The 25,273-nt window shown below is 38.3% G+C and overlaps 1 protein-coding gene across 1 annotated transcript; it reads right to left on the bottom strand.

Moving 5' to 3' along the window:
- Positions 1-1,761: 1,761 nt before the first annotated feature.
- Positions 1,762-22,734, bottom strand: LOC124172028 (gastrula zinc finger protein XlCGF57.1-like). Its single transcript, XM_046551432.1, has 6 exons — positions 22,702-22,734; positions 16,613-16,732; positions 14,570-14,686; positions 8,542-8,673; positions 6,792-6,864; positions 1,762-3,418 (listed from the first exon to the last, which is right to left on the bottom strand). Exons 2-6 carry the CDS (start codon positions 16,676-16,678, stop codon positions 2,124-2,126), a joined length of 1,683 nt encoding a protein of 560 aa, XP_046407388.1. The 5' UTR covers positions 16,679-16,732; positions 22,702-22,734; the 3' UTR covers positions 1,762-2,123.
- Between the last annotated feature and the right edge of the window lie 2,539 nt (positions 22,735-25,273).

Raw genomic sequence — 25,273 nt, 5'->3', positions numbered from 1 at the left:
CACGGCTATAACATTATATAATCACTCAGATGACGAAATTAAAAATAATATTGATCATCACAGAATACTGACGTGCAATCGACATGTGTCCGAATTAGGGATCGCTAGAAATAAGTATTTGACTCTCATATTAGACAAGGAAGGAAATTTTCATTCGCTAGTAGAATACGTTATCAGTCGGAAGTAAATCAATAATAATAACGCAACGGGAAAAAATATTTTCTCAATGAAATTAAACGAAAGAAAAGTTGAATTTACATCCCTTGGGCATGATAGAGAAACGCGAATATATACCGGAACGCCAACAATTCACCATCCTCCAACCTTAAGCTTCATTTAATTAGCAATTTAGAGGCTATCGCTAACTTATACCATTCTTAGATTGCCGTAGCGCACACAAAAAGCTTAGAATAATTGCACCATTACTCGCGAATCTGAATCAAAACTCATATCATATCATTCGTCACACGATTTTTTACCTTCGTATGCTCACTCAAGAGAAACAAATGCCTGCCTGAGGCGACGGCAACCGTAATACCAACACTGAAATATTGAATATGCACCTAATTATTTCTCTCGACGTATTTTGGATATTAACACACCGCAGTAAACAAAGTAAATCTCCGTTCCGACAAATATGTTTGGCACAATCACTTCACAATACAGAAAATGTCATCAACCTCACGAAAATGCAATTGGAAAACGAGCGAAGTAGTGCACACTAACCTCAAATATCTACTTTAGAAAACACCGCAATACACTATTTCACGCACAGAAGTAATCATAAGTTAAATTTACATATGGCACCCATACACATGAGGTTAAATTGAAACAATAATCGTAATAATTAAACACGAATAGTTCAATGCAGTGCAAGGCTTAAAATACGCAAAATACAAACCGACAGGAACTCTGGAAGCCAGAAAGTCATTGGAGCTCACGAAAAAATCATTTGCAACTAAATAAATCAACGAAAGAAAGATAAATATGCAATAACACGATATATTCTACGCTCTTACCTTCGAGAACAACATCTATTTACAAACAAACGAAATATATGCGGCGCGTAACCAAGGACAATAATAGCAGTAAGTGAAGCTTAATTTCTCTGAAGGAGCAGAAGTGGCGCCGCTCAATTAGTTAAGAAACTTTTGCAAACCACTGTACATAGCACGGAAGTTATTTGTTTCGTGTCTATAAACGGGACACAGTTACCATCAAATATATGGCCACTCACCTGAGAAAAAAATACCTGGCATATATCATTTAAGCATTAACCATGGCTAGATGTGCTTTCAAGAGGACATACTATAGTCATTTGAACATATAATTTACATAAAAGCACTACATGAACTAACATTAATTAGAAAATTAAACACTGATTAATCACACAATAAACATTGACATTACATTGAAAATTACTCTTGAGAAAAAGTGCCTCAAGTATTTATCGAAGGTGTTGAAATGCATAACTTACCTTTAAACCTAAGTAGTTTTCTAACAGTAAAAAAATAACCAGATAAATAAACGGGCATAAATTATTTAATCCTTGAAAATATAGCAGATAAAATTTACTTGAACATCTATCAAATTAGGTCACAGACCTAACTGAATATTATTATATCAATTTCAAAATTATGAAACATATATTTCATTACATACAAGCAGTACACGTAATAATAAAAAATAATTTACGCACGTCTTACATTTAAATGTAAATAACTTTCTATCATTAAAAAGTTGCAATTACATATAAAGGAATAAATTTTTTAGTCCTTAACATTTAGAAGAATAAATATACTTAAACATAAATGAAATACGGTCACAGGAGTAACTGAATATTTTTTACCATTTTAAACATTATGGTACATTTTATTATTTCATTCATGCGGAACTCATAATATTAAGAATTATTTACCTTCATTGCTAATGAATACGAATTAATAAGACGACCAAGACATAACCCTTTGTGTTTCCAAACGTAAGAAAAGGTGGTTTTATCAGGAGAAAGTCTTTTCACATTCATTGTTAGAATAATCTTCTTACCGGTGTACCCGCATGTGTAAGACAAGGCTTTGTCTGGTAGCATAAGACTTTTCACATTCATTGCACGAATAAGGATTCTAAATGGTATGAATCCGCATGTGGCTGTTAAGGCTGCTTCTTTCAGAAAAAGACTTACCACATTCATTGCATGAATAAAGTTTCTCCTTCGTATGAGTCCGAATGTGACGGACAAGGTTGCTTTTTCCAGAGAAAGACTTTTCACATTCATTGCACGAATAAGGTTTCTCCTTCGTATGAGTGCGAATGTGAATGACAAGTGTATTCTTATGAGAGAAAGACTTATCACATTGACTGCAAGAATAAGGTTTCTCCTTCGTATGAGTCCGAATGTGACTGACAAGACTACTCTTCTTAGAGAAAGACTCATCACATTCAATGCAGGAATAAGGTTTCTCCTTCGTATGAGTCCGAATGTGGCAGACAAGGTGACTCTTTTCAGAGAAATACTTATCACATTCATTGCAAAAATAAGGTTTCTCCTTCGTATGAGTCCGAATGTGACTGACAAGATTACCCTTCTGAGAGAAAGACTTATCACATTCATTGCAAGAATAAGGTTTCTCCTTCGTATGAGTCCGAATGTGACTGACAAGGGGACTCTTTTTAGAGAAAGACTTATCACATTCATAGCACGAATAAGGTTTCTCCTTCGTGTGAGTGCGAATGTGAATGACAAGTGTATTCTTATGAGAGAAAGACTTATCACATTGACTGCAAGAATAAGGTTTCTCCTTCGTATGAGTCCGAATGTGCCTGACAAGACTACCCTTCTGAGAGAAAGACTTATCACATTCATTGCAAGAATAAGGTTTCTCCTTCGTATGAGTCCGAATGTGCCTGACAAGACTACCCTTCTGAGAGAAAGACTTATCACATTCATTGCACGGATAAGGTTTTTCCTTCGTATGAGTGCGAATGTGAATGACAAGTGTATTCTTATGAGAGAAAGACTTACCACATTTATTGCAAGAATAAAGTTTCTCCTTCGTATGAGTCCGAATGTGACGGACAAGGTTATTCTTTCGAGAGAAAGACTTTTCACATTCACCGAAGGAATAAGGTTTCTCCTTCGTATGAGTCCGAATGTGATAGATTAGGTGACTCTCTTGAGAAAAAGACTTTTGACATTCATCGCAAGAATAAGGTTTCTCCTTCGTATGAGTTCCAATGTGACGGACAAGGTTGCTCTTTCGAGAGAAAGACTTATCACTTTCACCGCATGAGTAAGGCTTCTTTGCTGTGTGAGGACTACCTGTGCATGATTTCCCATCTACAATGAAGCGTCTCCTCACTTCCCTCACATTATTATTCCCTGCAAACAAGGCTGAGGCTCTTTCAGGAAATGGGGACTCTAGAAAAGAAATTCACATAAAAATAAGTAAAGTCAGGGATTATTAAATGCAAATACTTTCTTGTAATGTAAGACTTAAAGTATGCAGTAAAAATTGACAATAAACTATGGGGGCCAGAAGGAAATTATGGCTCACAAAACCATCATTGTCAGCATAATTAATAATAGAGAGGAAGATGGAGGGGTAATAATATGAACTACTATAATGATATCCTAAGAACTTACCTTCAAGGACAACATATATTAAAAAAAGAAATATTTGTAAGAACAACATTAGCAGTAAATGAAGAACACCTTCTGTAAGGGGCACTATTCTCTATTTCTAACGAAACTCTCATAGCCACTACACCTTGCATTATTTACAGAATTATTCCAAGTATAAACGCAGGGAAGAATTAATGATCTCATACTTTAGGTCATTATGTATTTTATAGGGATGGTCAGATGGGATGCATCATATCCCAATATCCGCTCATTGCCCTTCACCAGATACATTGGATCCATAGTAGCGAGGGCATCGGATCCGGAATTTTATATTATGGCTTCAGGGAATGCACATTAGTGCGGATCGCAAAAATCGATTTATTTCAAATCCATCTGGCCCAGTGAAAAAAAGTTGTGGGACCGATTAAAAATAAGGCCTGAAAAATTTGAGACCCCTAGGTGAACCCCTGACCCTCGCTCAAATGCAATTTAGAGCGGTAGGTAAAAAATTCTAAAAATGTAATAATAGATGGTCATTACCTATAGTTTTTGCCGAGTTAATTTTGGTCTACTCGCATTTTCCGTAAGTTTTAGCACTTCCTGCTGTACCGCTATATCCAATAAATCACACACATAATGGAAGAGAAGTGCGTCAGCATAGTTCGAACGCCTTTATAGCCACTCGAGAGGCCTTTTCATAGACCGTAGACTCCTTTCCTGCATTCTCGGATTGAAAAATATTTCATCACTTCTGTAAATGTTGGTAACATCGATTTCTTTAACGCCAACGAGGCGCCAAATAAGAGACAAGTCGTCTCACTAAGCATCCTTTTTTATCTTCTACCATCCTCCGATTTATATTATCAAAGATGAACGCCCTCCTAGCAGCACACACGGGATAAATTTTGCTGTATTTGTGGCATGGGAGGGGAAGAAGCAAGCGGGGAGGGGACGGGATCGGCCTGCCGGTCTTGTATCCGCGACGCTGCGTGGGCGTTGTATTATTTTCTTCGCGGACGCGGACTCAAATTAGGCATTTTGTGGCTAAACGATGGCAGATACGTCAAAATGCACGAAACGTTTGCCCTAAAAGGGCAGTAACTCGGCAAAATCTATAGGGAATGACCATAAAATATTACATATTTAGAATTTTTTCCCTCCCCCTCTAAATTGCATTTGAGCGAGGGTCAGGGTTTAACCTAGAGGTCTCAAATTTTTCAGGCCTTATTTTTCATCGGTCCCACAACTTTTTTTCACTGGGCCAGATGGATTCGAAAAAATCGATTTTCCGATCCGCCCTAATGCACACCCCATATGAGAAGAGTGGAAAGGTTTCTAACGCTCTCTTTGAATGTGCTCTCACAGTTCCTCTGATATGTCTTTCTGACAGTCTTAGTTTGAGAGTGTAGATGGTTCAGAACGGATTAGTTTCAAAAGCCATCAGAACAGACCAGTAACACAGAATGTTAAAATGGCCAAAAGCTTGCGTGTTTGCAAAATGCATCCAAAATTTTGATAAAAGGCTTTGAATGCAAAGACGCACTGAAAAAGCACACAGTACATTTTGTGATACATCAGTAGGCCTTCCCACATACTACTTCCTGACTCCGTCTTAGGGCAATCTACAATCGTCTGGTTTCACTTGCTGACCCAGTATTCAGGGTTGAATTCATCATGGATTACGTCGAGCAAGCAATCACCATGAAGCCTGATTCATGAGTAAGTCTTAAAGAATATCTATTTCATTTCCTCACTTTGTCGACTCATAGACTTCACATGAAAAGACTGAAAATTGGCAATGATACCTGATTTATAGGTTGCAAACGTGTATCCATTTTCCAATTCCCTAACTCTTCCCTTATAATTTATCTATTTTCAGAAGCAATGACCACATTAATATTACGATTTTAAAAAAGTCCACAGCGATTTTCATAAAACTCAAAGTATTTAAATGTGAAGCAGTGTAGAAAATACCACTAAAACATCCTAATAAAAAATAAACTTAGCAGCAGAAGTTAAATAATTAATTCAAACTTCTCATATCCTCCCTCAAAAAGGGTGATGCCTTGTACATCGCTGTACCACCTTTAACAATTTGGAAGAAGCTATAGCCTTGAAATCTTAGCTAACGAGAATAAGTTAGCAGGGCCTGGTTACCCACTGTCCCTACTCTGCAGAACTACAACTGCTACACACAAGGTTTTGAAATTGAGTTTAGCCTATTTTTAGGCAAATCAGTTTTTACCTCATCACACTTTATCCATGAACAACTGTTAGGCCTATTAAAGCAGTTGCCTAGAGCACAAAAAAAGTTCATTTTGTCTATGGACGGCACAGTTGACATGGTACATAATTGGAATCTCATGCTTATTATTCTTCACAAGTTATTCATTGGTATTTTTTCTATTACCTAGTCTGAAAGACTAAATTGTTGGGTAGAGTACACTGGAATTCCCATATGAATGCAAATAACTGCATATATTGGTTAATGTCACTGAAGCATGACGAAAATTTTATTAGATATTTGCCGACCTGATTACAATCTCAAGCAGAACTATAAATCATAAACCATAGAATTTATAGATGGATTAAAAATATAGATGCTACATCTATCACAATGGAAATGTCCAAAAACCGGGTCTCAGAATTCAATCAGATTTTCTTGTGTAATACATTGCCCACCGGGGGCAGTCCTTGAATCAGCCCCATATGGGGTTATGAAACCAAATTATTTAAACTGAAATGCAGTTTAAAATTTACAGGTCAAATATATCCATGCATAAGAGCCACTCTGCAAAGGGTGAGCATTAGTGCAGTGGTCAAAGTGCCCAGTTGTTACATTGAGGACCCGGGGTCAAGCCACATGTAAAAATAAAATTTTCAGTGAACTTTATGAAAATATTGACGAAGAACTAGCTTTTCTAAAATATAGAGTAGAAAGGAAGTACGAAAAAAATTAAATTCATAATTTTATTGAATTCTGAGTCTGAGAGATATATTGACCAATTCATGTGTAAAATAGAAAAAAAAACTATATTTAAAAAAATTAATGTAATGTTTGCAAAATTTAATTGAATTTTGAAATTCATTTTTGGGACATTCGCCTAGTTGGACTCAGTTATAAGTCATTTCAGTGAAGCGTCATTTTCAAACACTGAAGATCACTCACCCTCCGTCTCTGTCATAGACTCTATGGCCATTGTGGGATTCAGAACCAGTTCTCCATCCTCTGTATCAATAGGCTGAAAGTAAGCAGATTTCATACTTATCAAATACAAATGACATCTCTAAAATCGCAAGAAACAAAAGAATCTTCCTTTCTAGTGAAGCTTCTGCTAAATATAAAAGAAATGAAAGTGACAATGCCAACACTAATCCTAAGCACTCCCCAATAATACGCTGTCATAAATACTAAAATATTAATTCCTTTCCGTCAAAAAAGGGAGGGCCAAAAGAATAAAAAAAGGGAAGGTACAAATATTGCAGGACAACAGGTCTTTATCAGAGTTAGTTCTTCTATTCTTGATTGCATAGGGGATTTCTTTGTGAATCTTCTTAACTGAGGGGAAGTCCAGCAGGATAACAGTTTTACTTATTGGCTCTCCATCATGGATGGGGATGACCTCCTCAGCTGGCTCCAGCAGCGTCTTCATTCACCATAGGCTAAGAGAATATTTAATTCAAGGTGTCGTGGGTTGACCTTATTCCTCTTGGCACGGCAAATCCACTGATCAGTTCTCCTATTTCCTCTTCTTCGCCACTCTTCACCTCACAGGCTAACCTCAACTATTCTCTGCTCATTCTGCCTCTCCTCAAACTGTCGGGCATAGCCTTTTGCTGTAACACAAAGCTGGGGTCGATATGTCTCCTCAAGCTGGAATTCGTCCGTGCTTAATTAACAAAGATTGGTATTTTCTGAGGTTGGGACAACTGGAGGAAACTCAGGAAAAAGCGGGTCTTCATAGAATCCTCACCATGCGGCAGGGGGATAGCCAAAGCATGTTCTCATTTTGTAGAAGGAAGGGGTGCCGAATCCGTCACTCTCCATTTGCTGCTCACAGGTATTTGCAGGGAGGGGATTGGGAAAAATGTGGACCTTCCACTGGTCGCATACAGATCACAGAAAAACCACAAAATTGCAAAAGTAGGGAATCGTGCGGGGAGGGGGAAACACTCAACACTCCATTCAATTTTCACTGTATACACACAAACATAATCACTCACGATATTGAAGCAGTTCTCCTTTCATTGTGAGCGGCAATTGCCAAGCGGCAACGGTTACAATATGCCGTGCACATATTTAAAAATAATGATATAGATCTCAAAGTGCAGCAGTGAATCCGTTGTGATTTTATGCGAAAGTCATGGGCAAAGGCATTCCTTTGTTAGAATTTTGGTCCGAGATCGTAAAATTCTACTGAGGCAAGAAATTGTTTCCAATACAATTGCTGATGACATTTGGCATGAAAATCGGTGCCCAATGGCAGGAAACCTTAGGAAAAATTACAAACCCCAGCATGCTCGTCAAGGGAGAATAGGGCATTTCATTTTCAGGCATACTTATAATTCCCAGCCAAGATGTCGAGTGTGCAAATCAGAGATAAGTTCTGTTGTGAAAGTAGCTGTTTAATTCCACGCAGAATATTATTGAACATTGCATCAGAAAAGATGATGAAAAATAAAATATGCAACCTAAGTTTTGAAAAGTTCTTTTTTGTTTTTATTTTCCGGAGTTTACCCAGCATTGCGTAAACACAACATAATGCAAATCATATATTATGATGAATATGATAATTTTTTCAAAAAATTAATCTTAACTAGGTCAAAAGAAACCGTAACATAAAAAAATAACCAAAGGTAAAAGCCCAACATGCAATATGGGGAATAATGGGTTAATTGAATGTGAATTTCATGCATACCTCAGTGGCATCAGTCTCCTTGGGAGATAGTTCTTTCTTGGCTAAAACCTGCATAGAGTCAAGGCCTGTCATGATGCCTCCACTACCTTTAGCATCCACCTCTTCACCTTGGGAAGATGTAAACGCCTTTGCCTGCATATTAGTTTACAATCAGCATCATTAAAGACAGGGAGATGGAAATATATAATGAGCTTGGTGAGTTTGCCAAAAAAAAATGATTATCATATATTGCATTGATAAATATCTATACACTACCCCAAAAATTCACTCATTTATATTAACAGTTACAGCTTGTGTGTCACATTTACATGCACTAAATTGTACAATAACTATTATGTATCAGAGTGCTCAAAAAGGGAAACAACTCATGCTATCAAGAAAATGCAGAATTAGTATCAAGTTTTTACTTGATACTAATTCTACTAATACTACTAATAAAAAACTACTACATGTGTATTGTGTGTAAACTACTACATAATGTGAATGATTTTTTGTCTAATGTTTGAATGAATAAATAAATATAAATAATAATAAATAAATATTTTATTGGTCCCGTTGATATGTAGTGACATATATAGGCCCCGTCAATAAAGTGACAGTACATATATAAAGAAATTTAAACAAAATACAGCAATATTACATGTCTTTATACAAGTATTCTTTTACATTGTAAAAACAATTGTCAAGTAAATATTCTTTTAATTTATGTTTAAAACATTCTAGTCTTTGCACATTTTTTATTCCATCTGGTAAATTGTTAAACAATTTGCATCCCATATATGCAGGCCCTTTGCTGAACAGAGAAAGGTTGTGAGTACTAGTTATATAATTAGATTTTTTTCTCGTATCATGATTATGAACATTTTCATTTGTCTTCAAGTTAAATTTACCTCGAAAATTTTTTACCAATAATATTGACTCATACATGTAAATACAAGACAGAGGCATAATCTTCAGTTTTTTAAATAGGTCTCTACAACTGTCTCTTCGTCTTGCATTACAAATAATTCGTATGGCCCACTTTTGTAATTTGAAGATTCGTTCGGATTTAGGGGAATTACCCCATGCTACAATGCCATATTTCAGTCTACTATATATGTGAGCATAATATAGCGTGATGGCTGTGTCAGTATTTGTTAATATTATAATTCTTCTGATCAAGTAGCAACCAGAGGCAATTGAAGAGGCAAGATAGTCAATATGACTGTCCCAGCTGAGGCTTTCATTTAAATACAAGCCTAGGAATTTAGTATCTGTGGTACGTCTAAGACTACTGTCCATAAACTTAATGTATGGACTATGGTCAATTTTTTTCTTAAATGGATGAAATAACGTATAGGATGATTTAGTCTTATTTATTACAACCTTATTCAGGGAACACCAACTCTCCATATTTGAGACAGCCTCCTGAGCTGGTAGAACAACATTTCCTGCCTGCTTTATCAAATGATTGTTATCATCTGCATACATAAATACTTCACCATTTAATGAGTTAGGTAGGTCATTAATATAAACCAAAAATAGCAGTGGTCCCAGGATGGAGCCTTGGGGAACCCCTCTGACAACTTCCCGATAGGAGGAAGACCATTTTTTCATATTACTACTAGAAATAGTTACACATTGCATTCTCTTTGACAGGAAAGATTGTATTAAATCTGCTGCAATACCTCTTAGCCCATAGCAGTGAAGTTTATGAAGAAGAATCACATGGTCAACAGAGTCAAAAGCTTTCTTAAGATCGTAGGATATGCAGAGTGTGTGAACGTGCTTGTCTAGGCCATCAAGTACAGAATCAAGAAATTTGTAAAAAGCAAGCTCGGCCGAATGCCCTTTTAAGAAGCCAAATTGGGACTTAGATAAGATACTATTTTTTATTAGAAATTCCATTATTCTGTTAGCAATTATAGTTTCAAATATTTTAGAGAATAAAGAGATTTTTGATGTAGGGCGATAATTATCCATTACCTCGTAATCCCCATTTTTGTATAGAGGCATGACAACTGAAAATTTCTATTTCTCGGGAAATACACCTGAAGACAGAGAAGCATTAATAATGTGGGTAATGGGAGCTAAAATATATTTAATGCAGTTCCCCTTAAGGAGTGAGCATGGCACCTCATCCCAGCCAGCTGAAAATTTTTTGCTAATTTTGTTTATAATTTGTTCCACTTCTTTTTCACAGGTTGGATAGAGATAAATGTTTTTGGCTGCTGATGTGACTATGTTTTGGCCTCTAGGTGATTGGGGAGCAAGATTTGTGGGCAAGGAATTTTCAAGGGAGCTAAGAAAATGGTGATTGAGATGGTTGGCTATATCACTGCGTTTAGACACCAGTTCCTCATCAACAAGGACTGAGTCAATAAAATTTTTTCTCTGTGATTTACCAGAGTAGTTGTTGATGATTTTCCAAGCTGATTTGGATTTGTTTTCAGAAGAAGAAATGGAGTTAACGTTGAAATTTCTTTTAGTATCAGTTATTAATTTGGAGTAGAACTTTTTACAATTTGAATACTGGTGTTTTATTCTATTATCATTAGTATCTCTAAATCTTGACCAAAGGAATTTTAATTCCTTTGATATACGAGAAATCTCTGGGGTTACCCAAGATTTATTATGGAGCTTTCTTGATTTGGTTGCTTGTAGAGGAAAGCAGCCATTGAAAATAGTGAGAAAAATATTGAGAAAAGTGTCAAACTTTTCATTGACAGAATTAGTGCCATACACTAATTCCCAATTGGTTTTTTGCAAAATATTACAAAATTCCTCCTTTGCTTCTTTTGTAAAGTACCTTTTTTTAGGGCGAAATTCACTGTTGGTTGATGAATTTGTAGCAACTGGTATATTAACAGATATTTTTAAGGCTTTGTGATCAGAAAGATGGGATTCTATCACAGTACCACTATTGAAGGTCAGATTTGTGAATATGTTATCTATTATAGTTGAAGAGTTGGACGTTTCTCTAGTAGGTAGGAAAATGGTTTGTTTTAGATCAAATGACGAGACTAAATCCACTAGATTATCCCTCACATTGTCATTCTGATCTAGATGAATATTAAAATCCCCACACACAATCATGAAGTTGGTTGTACATAAAGATATCTCTAAAACCTTAGCTAAATTATTTAAAAATAGCTGTTGATCACCTGTTGGTGATCTATATACACTCATTATGTAGACGTGTTGCTTATTGATGAGGAGATCAACTACACAGCATTCAAAGTCCTTATCCAAACATAAATTACCAATTTTCTTGCAGTCATTGGAACATAATCCATTACGGACAAAGATAAGGACACCACCACATTTGAAATTTTGCCTACAGTATGCTGCGGCAATATAAAAACCATCAATGTTCACACTAATGAGTTCCTCCGGCCTGAGCCAATGTTCAGTAATACACACTACATCAGCATAATTCTCATTAATTAATAACTCTAAACAATCTATTTTATTTCTCAAACACTGAATATTAAGAGTCATCACTTTTATGGGCTGTTCTAGTCAGAATGAGGCACTTTGTTTGGACAGAACACCAGCTGCAGAACCATTTACTTTACTTCACATAAGGTTTCTATTAAATTTAAATTTTTCAATTGCAGCATTCTCTGGCCACAGACTAGCATCTAGGACTTGGTTTAACTTAGAAAAATCGACAGTAATTTTGAATGAGGCATAGGGACCCCTGGCATATTAAGTCTCTACATTCACGGTAGAATTCAGTTTTTGTTCAAGATAATCTTTAATTTCCTTATCTTTGATTTGTGGTTCGAGCCTCCAAACGTGTATATACGCCTTCCTCTCCAACGCCTTAAAGGGACAGCCCGAACTGTCGTTTGCAGTTCCAAACTTTCTTGTCCTCCGCCGATTTCTTTTGCTCTCGTACACAGTGTACTCCAAGTCGTTGTTTTTCTCCTTATTTATGTCCTCCCGCAAGGAGGTTCCATTAGGGGATGGAGATGATGCCCCCAATTTTTCAGAATGTTTGTCTCATCAGTAAACTGCATCGGAATCTTTCGCGCAGATGTCGAAGGCACAAATGCATTTTCTCTGGATGTAATTGGGTCAGCCGATGTCTTTAGGTTTTCTTTTGATTGGTAATCTACTCTCAGCATGGAAGAGTAATTCTTCTTAGTGTCACTATTTTCAGATGCCACATTCGGGGGGCAGCGATCGTCAAAAGATACGGATTTTACAATCTTTTGCTTAGTGCCAGACTGGTTGCCACTATTGTTTTTTAAAACACGAATCTCATCTTTGAGTTGCCGTATTTGATTGTCTTGAGCTGAAATGGTATCACAGCACTGTGAAACCTTAGACACTAGGCCTTCAATAAGCGATCTTAAGTCTTGTTGACCCATCACTAGCTGAGACAATGTGCTCTTCACTTGGCTGATTCGTCGCGCAGGCAAAACTTGACAGTTATTGCACTGATAAATCAATTCTCGGCTGGAATTTAAGGCATTTAAGCTAGCCTTATTTAAATTGGTACACTGCGAATGAAATTTAGCCAGACAATCAAATCTACACGTAATAATAATGCTATTATCGTCAAATTTATCGGAGCACAAAGCGCAACGATCTTCACTGATGTCGGCCATATTGGCACGTATGGTCGGCAGCAGAATGACTGGGACTTGAGTTTAATTTTTTAAATTGCTTCAAAATATTGTTGCCCTCATTATTCTCTACTTTGACTCATCTTCCACACATGCTAAAAGTGTTTATATTCTGTGGATTTTATCTGCTAGATGTTTTATATCATGATCAAAATTCTTATTAATCTTTCAAAATATAGATATGAAATTCAATTTTGGGCAAATCACTCGCAATAGTATGGGAAAAATACAAAGCATGCTGTGTTGAGAGATAGATGAGTTAACTCACTAGCCAAGACTGCATCATATTGTTAGCTCATCCTACTACAATGCCTGGACCTATTACCAACCTTTAATTCCCATGGTAGCCTTTAAAAATTCGTCTGCGTTTTGTGGATGATAACCATAATCCCTGCTTTTTTTTACTATTACCATTCCATTCTTTCATCTAACAAAGGTTACTATGAAAATGCAAGGGGTTGTTATTCCCTACGTCGGCATAGCAGTTTTTATTTCTGTAGTGAGCCAGGAAATAAATAGCTAAGGAGTATAAAGGAGCAATTTATAGCTTGCAAACAATAACGGAGAGTTTCACTCATTCCACTGCCTATCTAACCTTAAGTACAGTGGGAAAATTACCTCCCTCTTTACATGCAAGAATTAAGCCTAAAATGATCGTCGGCATGCTATTATCATAACATTTTGATATTTGGTGCTTTTTTACGGGTGCTTCACAGGTAGCAACTGTTTAAGAAGTGTGTTACTTTAAGCAAACGAATATAACATTTAAGGTAATAATCTGAATATATTTTTTTTTTTAATTTTAAGGTTTACCAATGCACGTGACTCTACAGTGTATGCAACCAGCTCCACACTAATGGATCTCCGTAAAAATTTATGTATATTCCACAAAACCTTAGTTCTCCATATTTGGGCGTAAAACTTGATAATAGTCTCCTTGGAAGAACACATTCAGAAGATCTGCAGAAAAATGAGGTCTACTTGTTTTTTTTATTCTATCAGATAAATTATAGTTACTTATGTATAAATCCCATTTTATTATGGTGAATTCTACCGGAATGTGATGTTTAGTATCCTTATCTGGGGCCGTAGATTCAATTATAAAATAATCTTCAAAATTCAAAAGAGGATGCTGCAGCTCTTACGTAAAATCTCTCCTTCCACAGCCAGCCACCCCCTACTTCAAAAATTTACTATATTATATCACCCCGTTGTGTTCATGTTAACTGCAACTTTTTGAGCAAAAAACTATATACATAGTTACAATGAATTTATTCATAAAAAAATTTCTTTCTTTCTTCATTAGTACTGTTTTTGTACCTTATGCACTCCTTTACATGTCTTATGTTTGTCTAAACAAATCACTGGACCAATTAAAATATTTTTATTAATATTATTATTATTATGACTACCTGATCAGAAGCTTGGAACACGAGGTCATTAATGCTTGCATTGAGTGCATATCCTCCTCCATCATCACTGAACAGATCTGATTTCACAGAAGTGGACCCACATGTTACCATGCCACCCTGAGGAAAAAAGAGAATTAACACTTCATTGATACAGGTTTTCACCAATTGCTATTAGAAGCAAAAAGATCACAACCAACACATCAAATATAGGGCATATGCATAGCTGGAAAATTTCCTGATTAGCTATTCTGACCTCAGAAAAGGCGGGATAAATTTATCGACTTAACAAAATATGGCCCATTTAGTTACTCTGCCTTTTCAATTAGCCATAGGAAAACCTTCCTAAAAAAGAACAACAAATTTATCAGCAATAATTTGAGACATCAAGGTCTCATGACATCATTATCGACAACCAAGATTCTTTGTATACATGTGCAGATTGAGTACAAAAAAGTTGATTTCATCCATTATAAGAAATCATTATATTTCATTTCAATCGAAGTTGAATGCATAACATGCACCATTAAAATCAGCTCACGGAAAGAAATTGATGCCTCTCAATAGCTACTCTGGTTTGCCAACATCTACCTAACACCCTTTCAAAATATGGTGAAGGACAAATCCTGAGTCCCCCATATAATTTACTCCATACAGTTCTCACCACATCCTCATTTGCTACAATTAGAATATGCCTTTTTTGGGAGCAATTCATTTTTGGTAGATTTGACTAGAAACTGCATCACCTGATTATGTGGCAATACAGCCAGCCAGAACCAACACAACAGGATTTATCATTCACCATGAAAGGTTTTTCTCATTTGGAAGGATTTCACCAGGGAATCATGTATCAAATCATTAGGGGTACCCAGCCACACTATCATCGGCGATCTATTATTCATGACATCACAATAACTCAGCGTGAGAGTACCAAATGCTACAATAGGTATCATGAATTTCACTTGTTTTCCTTCCATATTGTTTGCAACATGTCACCACATTTCAACATGTCTCTTCACGGAGGCGAGGCTTGGATGTTGACAGCAGCAGAAAAGTCTAGAGTAGAAGCATTCAAAATATGGCGCAGCCAAATAATGATGAAGATAAAATGCATCGGCCATGTAAGTAATGGGGAAGTGCTACAAAGACTGGCAGATAAGAGAATTCTTCTGAAAACCCTTGACAGTAAGCAGTAATACTTAGTTATGTGAGACTGACGTCATACCACAGAACAGAATGGGGGCATATATAGTTAGTTATACCACATAATGAGACTGATGGCCTGATAAAAAGTCATAGAAGTACTGGTGGAAGAATAGTAAAGGTTATAAATGAAGTAAAAGAGAAGAAATATGTACCAATGAAAAGGTTAGCAGACAGGAGAGTTGCCTCAAAGATATCTTAAGACTTATGAAGTGGATCCACCCTTCTGTTTTGTGGTGATTGGAAGAGAGCATGGTGTTTCTATGCTGATAAAAATGGGAAATGCCTTAACATCAGAGCCCTCAATTGCTCAGTGAGCAAAGGTGAGAGATCAGAGCAGCTCTATGCCCCCATTCTGTTCAGAACAATGAACCATTCATTTTGAATAATTTCTTCAAGAACTACACATCTCTATGTAAAACAAAACTTTTGGGCCAATGGCCCTAAACTTTTGGGATTTTGATTCCCTTAATCCCCCTTGAAAAAGAAACCATAATTAGTCAGGAAACATTGGTGCCACCCAAAAATTTGCAAGGACGCATAGCCCGGAAGCTTTTCTTTATCCAACATGATTAACTGTGAAAGTTCTAATGAATACTTATGATACACCTCAAGTTTACTTATTCACATTTGACAAAGTTAGGGTTAAGGTTTTACTTTTCTGGCCATTGATACAGGAATGTTCCCTGGAGGAAATATTTCTGTGATCATATTCCTATTCCATACTTGATAAAGGAAGGGAAAAGGTACTGTTATTATGGTAAATGATATTTGGAATACTTCATGGAGGACTGAATTTGTGTAGTAGCAAAAATGTCCTTAACAAATCAAACGTGAACTTACCAAGTCGTCAGTTGCCAATGGGTCAAAAGCATTACTTGAAATTCCATCTGCATCGGGTGTGTTCATCACAGGATAATTATCTTCACTGAGAGGGTCTTTATTCTCATCTTTCACAGTTTCCTAGAAGATAATGCTGGGTGCGAATCAATGGGGGCAAAATAAAAATGTAAATAATTATATATAACAACAATAAAATCTCCCCTTTCACCTAGGACCACTCAAGCTGGCAGAAATCATGTTTGCAAAAGAATTTAGTGACAGCCTAAAATGAAATGGCTGACATGACCAGTTCACCCTGCACACCTTTGTGTGGAATGCTTCTCAATCTGCTAGCCAGAGTAAAAGAGGGTAAATTCTTCACCTTCAAACTCAGAAATTATTCCATTTGATTTATATTTCCATTTATAATGCATAATATGTTGTATTAAAAATGTCCACAGCACAACAATAGCGACAGAGAGATTAGTGTTTTCTCATTATTTGCAAAGGAGTTAAGTAAAACCCTCATTATCTGTGAATCCATTTTGAGACAGAATTTCAAGAAGTCTGTGATGACATTGTCTCCTTAAGTGAGTTACATATTAAAAAATTTCTATACAATAACTCTAATAATTTTTTCCTTTTTATGAGCACACCAACACGTTCCACAGAAGAAAAATTCTTTTCATCAAATATTTGAATCTACTACGGGTATCCCTCACCAAAAACCATATATATGTTACAAAAAACGTCTTTCTAAGGAAATTTAGTGACAGGAAAGAAGCATATACGATTCCAGCAGTAATTTCCACATTCTGGATCATTGACTGATTTCTTTGTGAGCTGTTTTACATCTATGGGCATCTATGTAGTTGACATGACAAAATGACAAAAAATCCAAGTGATTCAAGATTGCAAAAACCCAAAATCTTTGATAAGGCCGTTTTACACGGGGCATGGAATTGCTCAGATTAGAACAGCATTTATTTCTAAAATGGCTAGGAATTGCACAAAAGCATGAACAACATTAGAACAGGGGATATTTTGTCATCTCACATTCACTCATTTTGGCTCATGTGTTCTAGCATTTCACTGTTATGCACGATGCAATTTTGACTGCACCTTCGCTCACATGTCCAATTCTGCTATAGAAAGGTAAAGCGAGCCTTACAGCTTCAATCCTGAAACATGAAAAAAGTCACCTTTGGCTGTAACGTATGGATCAGGAGGCACGAAAAAAACAAATACTGTGTTCTTTTACTGGAACGGAAGCATTCATAGTAATGACCAACCCCAGCATCCACACCGGAAACTCATTACAAGCACCCAGCTAAGAGGAAGTTTTTGCAATGGATGAAGGTACTTTACTGGGGTTTCCTCGGTTGAGGCATGTGCACTCACAAACCGCAAAGGCAACTGTGACAATTGAAGGGACCTTGCAAAACTTCCTTTGGTTGAGAGAGACACATTCACTCTATAAAAAGGAAACGTGTTTCCTTCAGACCACTCCAGCTGGCCAATGTACTAATGAGATTCTTGCCACTCACAGATCAAACTCCAGAATATCAATGTTCAACTAGGGAGGGGGAGTAATGTCACAAAGAGCGTGTGGTTTGAATAAGAGTTTTGGCCACTTCGAGCAGAGGCAAAACAGCTGGAACTGTGGCATTTTTTAGTGTTTTCGCCCCCAAAACTTTCTGGTAACCCCCCCAAGAAATTCCTCCAAATTCCTCCGAACTTATCCGCAGAACTTCTCCTGCTAAGAACTTTTCGCGCTAAGGTTTTTCGCGCAAAGGCCCTATCCACTAAGGCCCTGTCTCAGAAAATCCTGTCTCCGGAAAACCTGCATCCGGACACCAGCATTCGAAACCAGCATCCAAAACCAGCCCCAAACCAGCCTATCTGCAGTGCAAGACTTATATAGGGCTACTGCGGAGGAATTCTTACTCCTTGGCAATCAAGGGGAAATGGGTGATGAGTCTCTAGTATGCAGTTTGGAGTGAGAAGTATTACCATAGTCCTATCACATCTCTCTCTCCCTCCAACACCTCTCCCCTCCTTGTGTTCCAATGAATATCCCTCTGATTCGACTGATGTCTCCAACCCAGAAGTTTGAGGGGAAAATTCTGGCTGGTATGCTGTTCACTCCAACTCAGAGATGATGTTTTGCGGAGCAGCCTGTCAACAGGGGCAGTGACACAGCTGATAGAACATCATCCTCCCTACCCCTCCTTGGAAAAACCCCTCCCCAAAATCCTGTCTCGTGGTGGAATAGCCAAGCTCTCTTCTGCTCTGGCCTTCTTGTTGGACGCACGGCTAGTGGGACATGGCCGATTTTAGAAAAGTTATACTGCTGGTATTTAGTTTGGTAATGTTTCCTATGGGATCATTAGTTATCCTCGTTGTTTTCTGTAATAATTCTGATTTTGAATACTCTACTTTGAATAGATATTGAACGAAAATACTCGTAAATTATTTTTGGCAATTTTTTTCTTGTGAGCTTATTTCTTGTTTGTGGAGTCTTTCCCTGATCCAGCTTGTGACCGACGGTTGGAGTTTTCCCGTCTAGGCTTACATGAACAATCGACCAGATTTAACGACGTAACGCCACAGAATGATAGATCGAGGTTCCGCTGTACATTGAATTGTCTTCATCTTTTCTTTACCCAGGATAATAAAGAAGTGCCACAACAAGCTGGATCCTTCATTTAAATGAAGGAGGAAAAGATGGATTAAACAAAGAAAGGGCAATAATAAGACAGCCCAGTTATAACCAAGACAAATGGGTTGAACAGAGATTTCACACAGTTGTCAACAAGTCTACTCCATCAGATACATGCAATTTCTATCAGAATATTTCCAGTGTTGTACAAGTGATATTGACTGAAAAATATTAGTGTGGTTTAGCTTTCTGCTTCAAACTGAAAAAGCCCTCAACTGACGGTTGCATAACTATGAGTGACTTCCCATAAATCTATATTATATACATCTATAATATATACAACCCGATGTGTGACAGATAGCTCACTCATTCATTCACTCACTCATTCACGTATACAAATTCCCGACCACTTCCGGACGTGCTGGGAAGACGAAATTTTCGCCGTGGGTGGAGAAAAAATATTCATCGGGGGATAAAGTCCGAAAACTCGAAAAAGTCGATCGGTTTTCGAGATATATCGATCCGAATTAACATTGGAGCCTTATGGGACTAAAACTTTTTCCATTCTTCGCCTACTTTTAAATGTCACGGGAACGTGAAATTTCACTGACAGAAACTAGATTTTTTGCCTGATTTTTTCATGTGAAATATTTTGCCATATTTTGATTTGAAGTACTTTTTATATTTTTTTAAAATTTCCAATGCTTTTCTTATGGGCCTATCTTTGGATTTTTATTAAACCAACTTTAAATCGTTGTAGGAATAAGTCCTTAACGCATGAGATACTAGGTGTTTTGGTTGATTTTTTGGTGTGGTCGTATTTGCAATATTTTGATTTAAAGTATTTTTTTTAACTTTTTCAAATTTTCAATGCTTTTCTTATGGGCCGAATTTCGGAATTTTTTTCACCAATTTGCAATAATCGCACGACAAATTCACTTAAATGCAAGATACTAGATTTCTTTTTAATTTTTTGGCTATCCTTTCATATCCATATGTTAATCGAACTTCGAGTAATTAACGATTATGTATTTCCATTGAAATTGCGACTCCTACAACGTTTGGTAACTTACAACACATCCGCCGTGAAGTTTGCATTCCCTCAACACACGATTTTAAAATTTTCCGAATTTTTTTTTACCACTTCCCGACGTAGTACGGACACCAAATTCAGGTGATTGACGTCTTTCTCGTGCCCCTACGCGCCGCTACCAGGAGAACGCAGAATATTTAATTTTAACGGGTGACACCGTCGAAAAAGCATGCTTACACTTCAGCTACAGAGCCGAAATTTTTATCCAAGGTAAACGATGCCGCGTTATACAGAACAAGCACTTTAGGTCCCCCGAAAACCCCCTGTGACCTCCCCAAAAAAATAAAAATTACTTAATAAGTCGTATATTTCGTGTACCATTCATCCCAGTTGTATCGTTTTTATTGATTCCAAATGGGAATTGTGTCGGCTATATTCACCCGTCATGTTCAATTATCCTGCCCCAATTACACACCCGCAATAAAACTTCAAATTTTTAAATGTACATTTCTTAACAAAATAGTAGAGTAAAAAAGGGGTTCCAGGACAAGGACACCTAATGCCGATTTTTTTAACCACTTCCCCATAAGGTACGGCTACGAAATTCACAATAGTTATGCCTTATTACAACGCCTATGCACCGCTATGTGGAAAACACAGAATTGGTAATCTAAATGTGAGTAATACGGGAGAATTCATTGTTCCCCTACAGTAAGTTCGCTGGAATTTTTACTGTAGGTAGACAAAGACATTTTATGCAAGAAAACCCCTCGATATTTCACGTGGCTTCCAAGAAGACCAGGGAAAAAATTATTTTTTTTTCTGTGAATAGCATGTTCTTCGGTGTTTTCGCATATTTTAGCAGTAATTCCCTTCTCCTATGACTCATCGCTAAGGAATTTATTTGGATGATTGCGACCGTTGTCAGTATATTCATAAAAAAACCCTGGAAACACCCCGGACCCCCTTCAAAACATCGTCATAAGCTAAAATGCCACAATCACGGCTAGCATGCGTCTACATTCAGCCGCATTATCCCACGGCAGCCTTTGTAAACGATAGGGGAAAGCTGGTAGTACGCATTGCTCTGTGAGGAGTGAAAACCCTGGCGGCAAAGCTGACCCCGCCCCAGGAACGACGGAGATATTCCAAGGAGTCAGATGCACGGAAAACCTCCGAGAACCCTCGGGCGGCCAATCCGCTCCAACACGTGGAGCAGCCGAATACGTGTCTTACGAGGGGGGAGGGCGCCGATAACACTCGGGCGGCGAAGCCGCCCAAAGAATAGGAACGGAGAGGCCGTTCCGAGGAGTCGACGGTTCGGGTGGACACAGTAAACCTTGGGCGGCGAAGCCGCCCCATCACGCGAAAGGGCGATGCCGTTCCCAGGATTCGACGCCTCGGGGGGACACGGGTAAACCTTGGGCGGCGAAGGCGCCCCATCACCAGGAAGGTTACGGGGGGAGGGCGCCGATAACCCTTGGGCGGCGAAGCCGCCCACAGACGAGGAACGGCGATGCCGTTCCGAGGAGTCGACGGCTCGGGGGGACACAGTAAACCTTGGGCGGCGAAGCCGCCCTATCACGTGGAAGGGCGACGCCGTTCCCAAGATTTGACGCCTCGGGGCACTCGGGTAATACTTGTGCGGCGAAGCCGCCCTCCCACGATGAACGGCGAAGCCGTTCCGAGGAATTAGCGGGTCTCCGTCACAGGGCTACCTCGATATCTGGGCAGCGAAGCCGACCCATTACGAGGAAGCTTACGAGGGAGGGCGCCGATAACCCCTGGGCGGCGAAGCCGCCCTCACGCGAGGAACACCGCAGCCGTTCCGAGGAGGAGATGTCTCGGGGAAATAGGTAAACCTTGGGAGGCGAAGCCGCCCCATTACGACGAGATAACCCTTGGGCGGTGAAACCGCCCACAGGCGAGGAACGGCGCAGCCGTTCCGAGAAGTCGATGGCGCGGGAAGATCCAGGTAAACCTTGGGCGGCGAAGCCGCCCCATCACGAGGAAGGGCGATGCCGTTCCCAGGAGCCGACGCCTCGGGGGGACCCGGGTAACCCTTGGGCGGCGAAGCCGCCCTCGCACGATGAACGGCGAAGCCGTTCCGAGGAACTAGCGGGTCTCCGTCACAGGGCTTCCCTGATATCTGGGCGGCGGAGCCGACCCCTGACGAGGAACGTCGAAGCCGTTCCGAGACGCCGCGGGTGGGACGGCGAAACCGTCCGGTGGGGGCAGACGGCGAAGCCGGATTCGGGGGGTTTTAGGGGGCGTAGCCCCCTAACGAGCGCGCGCAGCGCGGCGAGTATACTTATATGTATGACAGACACACCCTCTTTCTTATAGCATCCGAGAAATTTGTACAAATGAAGGTGGTTCAAATCAGGTTTCACTGTGCATGAGAACATAACTTACCAACTCATTGTCCGTGGGCTGTACCAAGTCTGGCACAGGAATGTATATTTCAGTGGTTTGTGCTGAGCATGTGAGCTGTGAATTGTTTTCAATCACATTATGAGTGAAGCCCTTAGTCTCCACAGAAGGCCCCAAATTGTCATCAGCTCCCCCTTCTCCTTCAAAACACTGCAGAAAAAGTAACAGTGAAAAAACACTTATCTCCTTACAAATACATACATGGGATGCTCTAAAGTAATACGAAAAAGGATGTTCAACATAATGCCTATGCTTTCGTATAAAAATGGATTCGTGTCAGCATGCCTGTTAATCAAGTTTTCGGTCTGGTAAATATGGGTCTCTGTGGTCAAATAAGTGATATCTCAGCTGCTGGGGCAAAATTCATGTTGGCGCTTGTTAATGATTATTCCAGGAAGCCATTTTGCTATTTTTTTGAAATCCAAAAGAGAAACATTTTATAGATTCAATGAATTTAAAGCTTGGGTTGAGAACAGGACTGATAAAAGGATTAAGGTTGTAAGATCAGGCAATGGTCTTGAATAACCTAATGAAAAGTTTGATTATTTTTCAGGGTACATGTTTTAGAGCATCAGACTAGCACCCCATATACCCCTGAACAGAATGGTGTGGCAGAACGTGCTAATCACACAATATGTGTAATGATTAGATGCACATTGTTTGATTCAGGCTTACCAAAGGGTTATTGGGCGGAGACCTATAACACTGCAGTCTACAGTAAAAACCGTCTACCCCATAGAGCTATTCAAGGTAAGACTCCACAAGAGTTGTGGGGAGGAAAAATGTCATAATTGAAACATTTAAGGGTATTTCGGTGTCCTGCATATGATCATGTTCCTGATCAGAAAAGAAGTAAGTGGGATGCTAGGGGGTAAAGGTTAATTTTGTTGGGTATTGTGAAACAAGAAAAGGTTATAGACAAATTGATCCAAATAATCCCTCCAGAGTCATTAAGGCTAGACATGTTTTGTTAGAAAATTATGCGAGGCCTAATGTAAGGGATGAAAGTGTACCCAATAAGGGTAAGAATGATGCAGTGTGCCATTTTTTAGCATTTTTTCCTAGGCATGAATCTAGTTTGCCTTTCAATAATGTTAAGTCAATTGGGTTTAATGAGAGTAGAATGCAAGGACCAATGACAGAAAGTCAAGGTTGTGTTTTGGATGGGGAAGTAGACTCCAATAATGATGTCCTTGGTATTGAAAATTGTGGCGAATCTATTGAAGTCAGGGAATCCAGTATTGAGAGGGAGAGAAAATACCCTTTAACCCTCATATGGATTTGCTGCGCCTTAGCGGCGCTCGTGGTTTTAAAAATGGTGTAAAAATTGTCCATTCCAATGAATCATTTTGAAAATATTCAGTTGTCTATTTTTTCTGCTTTCTTCGTCTACATATAAAATTTTGTTTGCATAGTGTCGATAGGTTACATTTTATTGGCCTCTAATGGAAAAAGTTACGTCGTTGGATTTTCGGCGCCGCTGCGGCGCTCAGTATTTCCTCGTCGCTACGTCGTTGACTGCACTCTCATTGTTAATGTCAAAGCATTTATGTTTCATATGAAATGCTATAATACATTTATAATCATATTATTTAATTTTCTAAACATTATAAACAAAATGAAATTGTTAAACAAAAGGAAAATATTACCATACCAATTTTGCTCTCTATTTTAGCAAAGAATCAAAATATTTGCCTCGTTATGATGTTCATTGACAAAACTTCACCTTTTTACAACAATTATTCATAAAAACTCAAGAGTAGTCAAAGTTGTTTTTTCATGGGCCTCCGACTTAGTTTTTCTTGGGCCGAGAATTTTCTCGTCGCTGCGGAAGGGTCTGCACTCTCAATGCTAATGTCAAAGTAATTATGTTTCATATGAAATGCTATAATCTATTTATAATCCTATTATTTATTTTTTTTAACTTATAAACCAAGTGAAATTATTTAACAAAAGGAAAATATTACAATACCAATTGCGCTTCCTCTTTTAGCTAAGAATCATTATGTTTGCTTCGTTATAATGTTCATTGAAAAAACTTCATCTTTTCGCAAGAATAATTCATAGAAACTCATGGCTAGCCAAGTTTTCCTCTTTTTCCGTGGCTTCCGACTTAGTTTTGCTTGGGCACCTTCTCCGCTCCGCGTCCACGTACCTGCCGTGGTGATAGTCACCTTTGGGTAAATCCTAGGGTGACTCTGTTTAGAATTACTCCAAGCAGCAATTCTAAGAAAAATTCAACACAATGCATTATCCGAATTCGCGGAATAATGCTTCCTCATCGTTGTGTGAATATTTCTCGCTGAATGAGTAACTGTAACTTGCCAGGAGATTCAGAAGTTTCACCGACTACCGTGAAGAACACATCGCACAGTTATTGTTATATGTCTTGTAACTTTCATTCGAAAAAAATCCCTTTGCGGCTAAGATAGCCTATACAAAATTGCAGGCGTTTATATAGTTACTGATGACGTGACAGTTTACCATTGGGTTGAAATCAAGATAACTACCCAACTAATTGTGTGATAGAAAATAATTTCTCTTTCCTGACGAT

This window comes from Ischnura elegans (genome assembly GCF_921293095.1).
Source record: "Ischnura elegans chromosome 13 unlocalized genomic scaffold, ioIscEleg1.1 SUPER_13_unloc_1, whole genome shotgun sequence".
NCBI classification, from domain to species: Eukaryota; Metazoa; Arthropoda; class Insecta; order Odonata; family Coenagrionidae; genus Ischnura; species Ischnura elegans.
The sequence above is the reverse complement of the archived record's forward strand: the minus strand, read 5'-3'. Positions and strand labels throughout refer to the sequence as shown.

Bases quoted from the DNA above. Each gene is read 5' to 3' on its own strand.
- LOC124172028 (XM_046551432.1), bottom strand. From the start codon at position 16,678: ATGAACACACCCGATGCAGATGGAATTTCAAGTAATGCTTTTGACCCA. The intron at 14,687-16,612 runs GTAAGTTCACGT...TTTTTTCCTCAG, and splicing joins CATTGGCAACTGACGACTTG to GGTGGCATGGTAACATGTGG. The intron at 3,419-6,791 runs GTGAGTGATCTT...TTTCTTTTCTAG, and splicing joins GTCTATGACAGAGACGGAGG to AGTCCCCATTTCCTGAAAGA.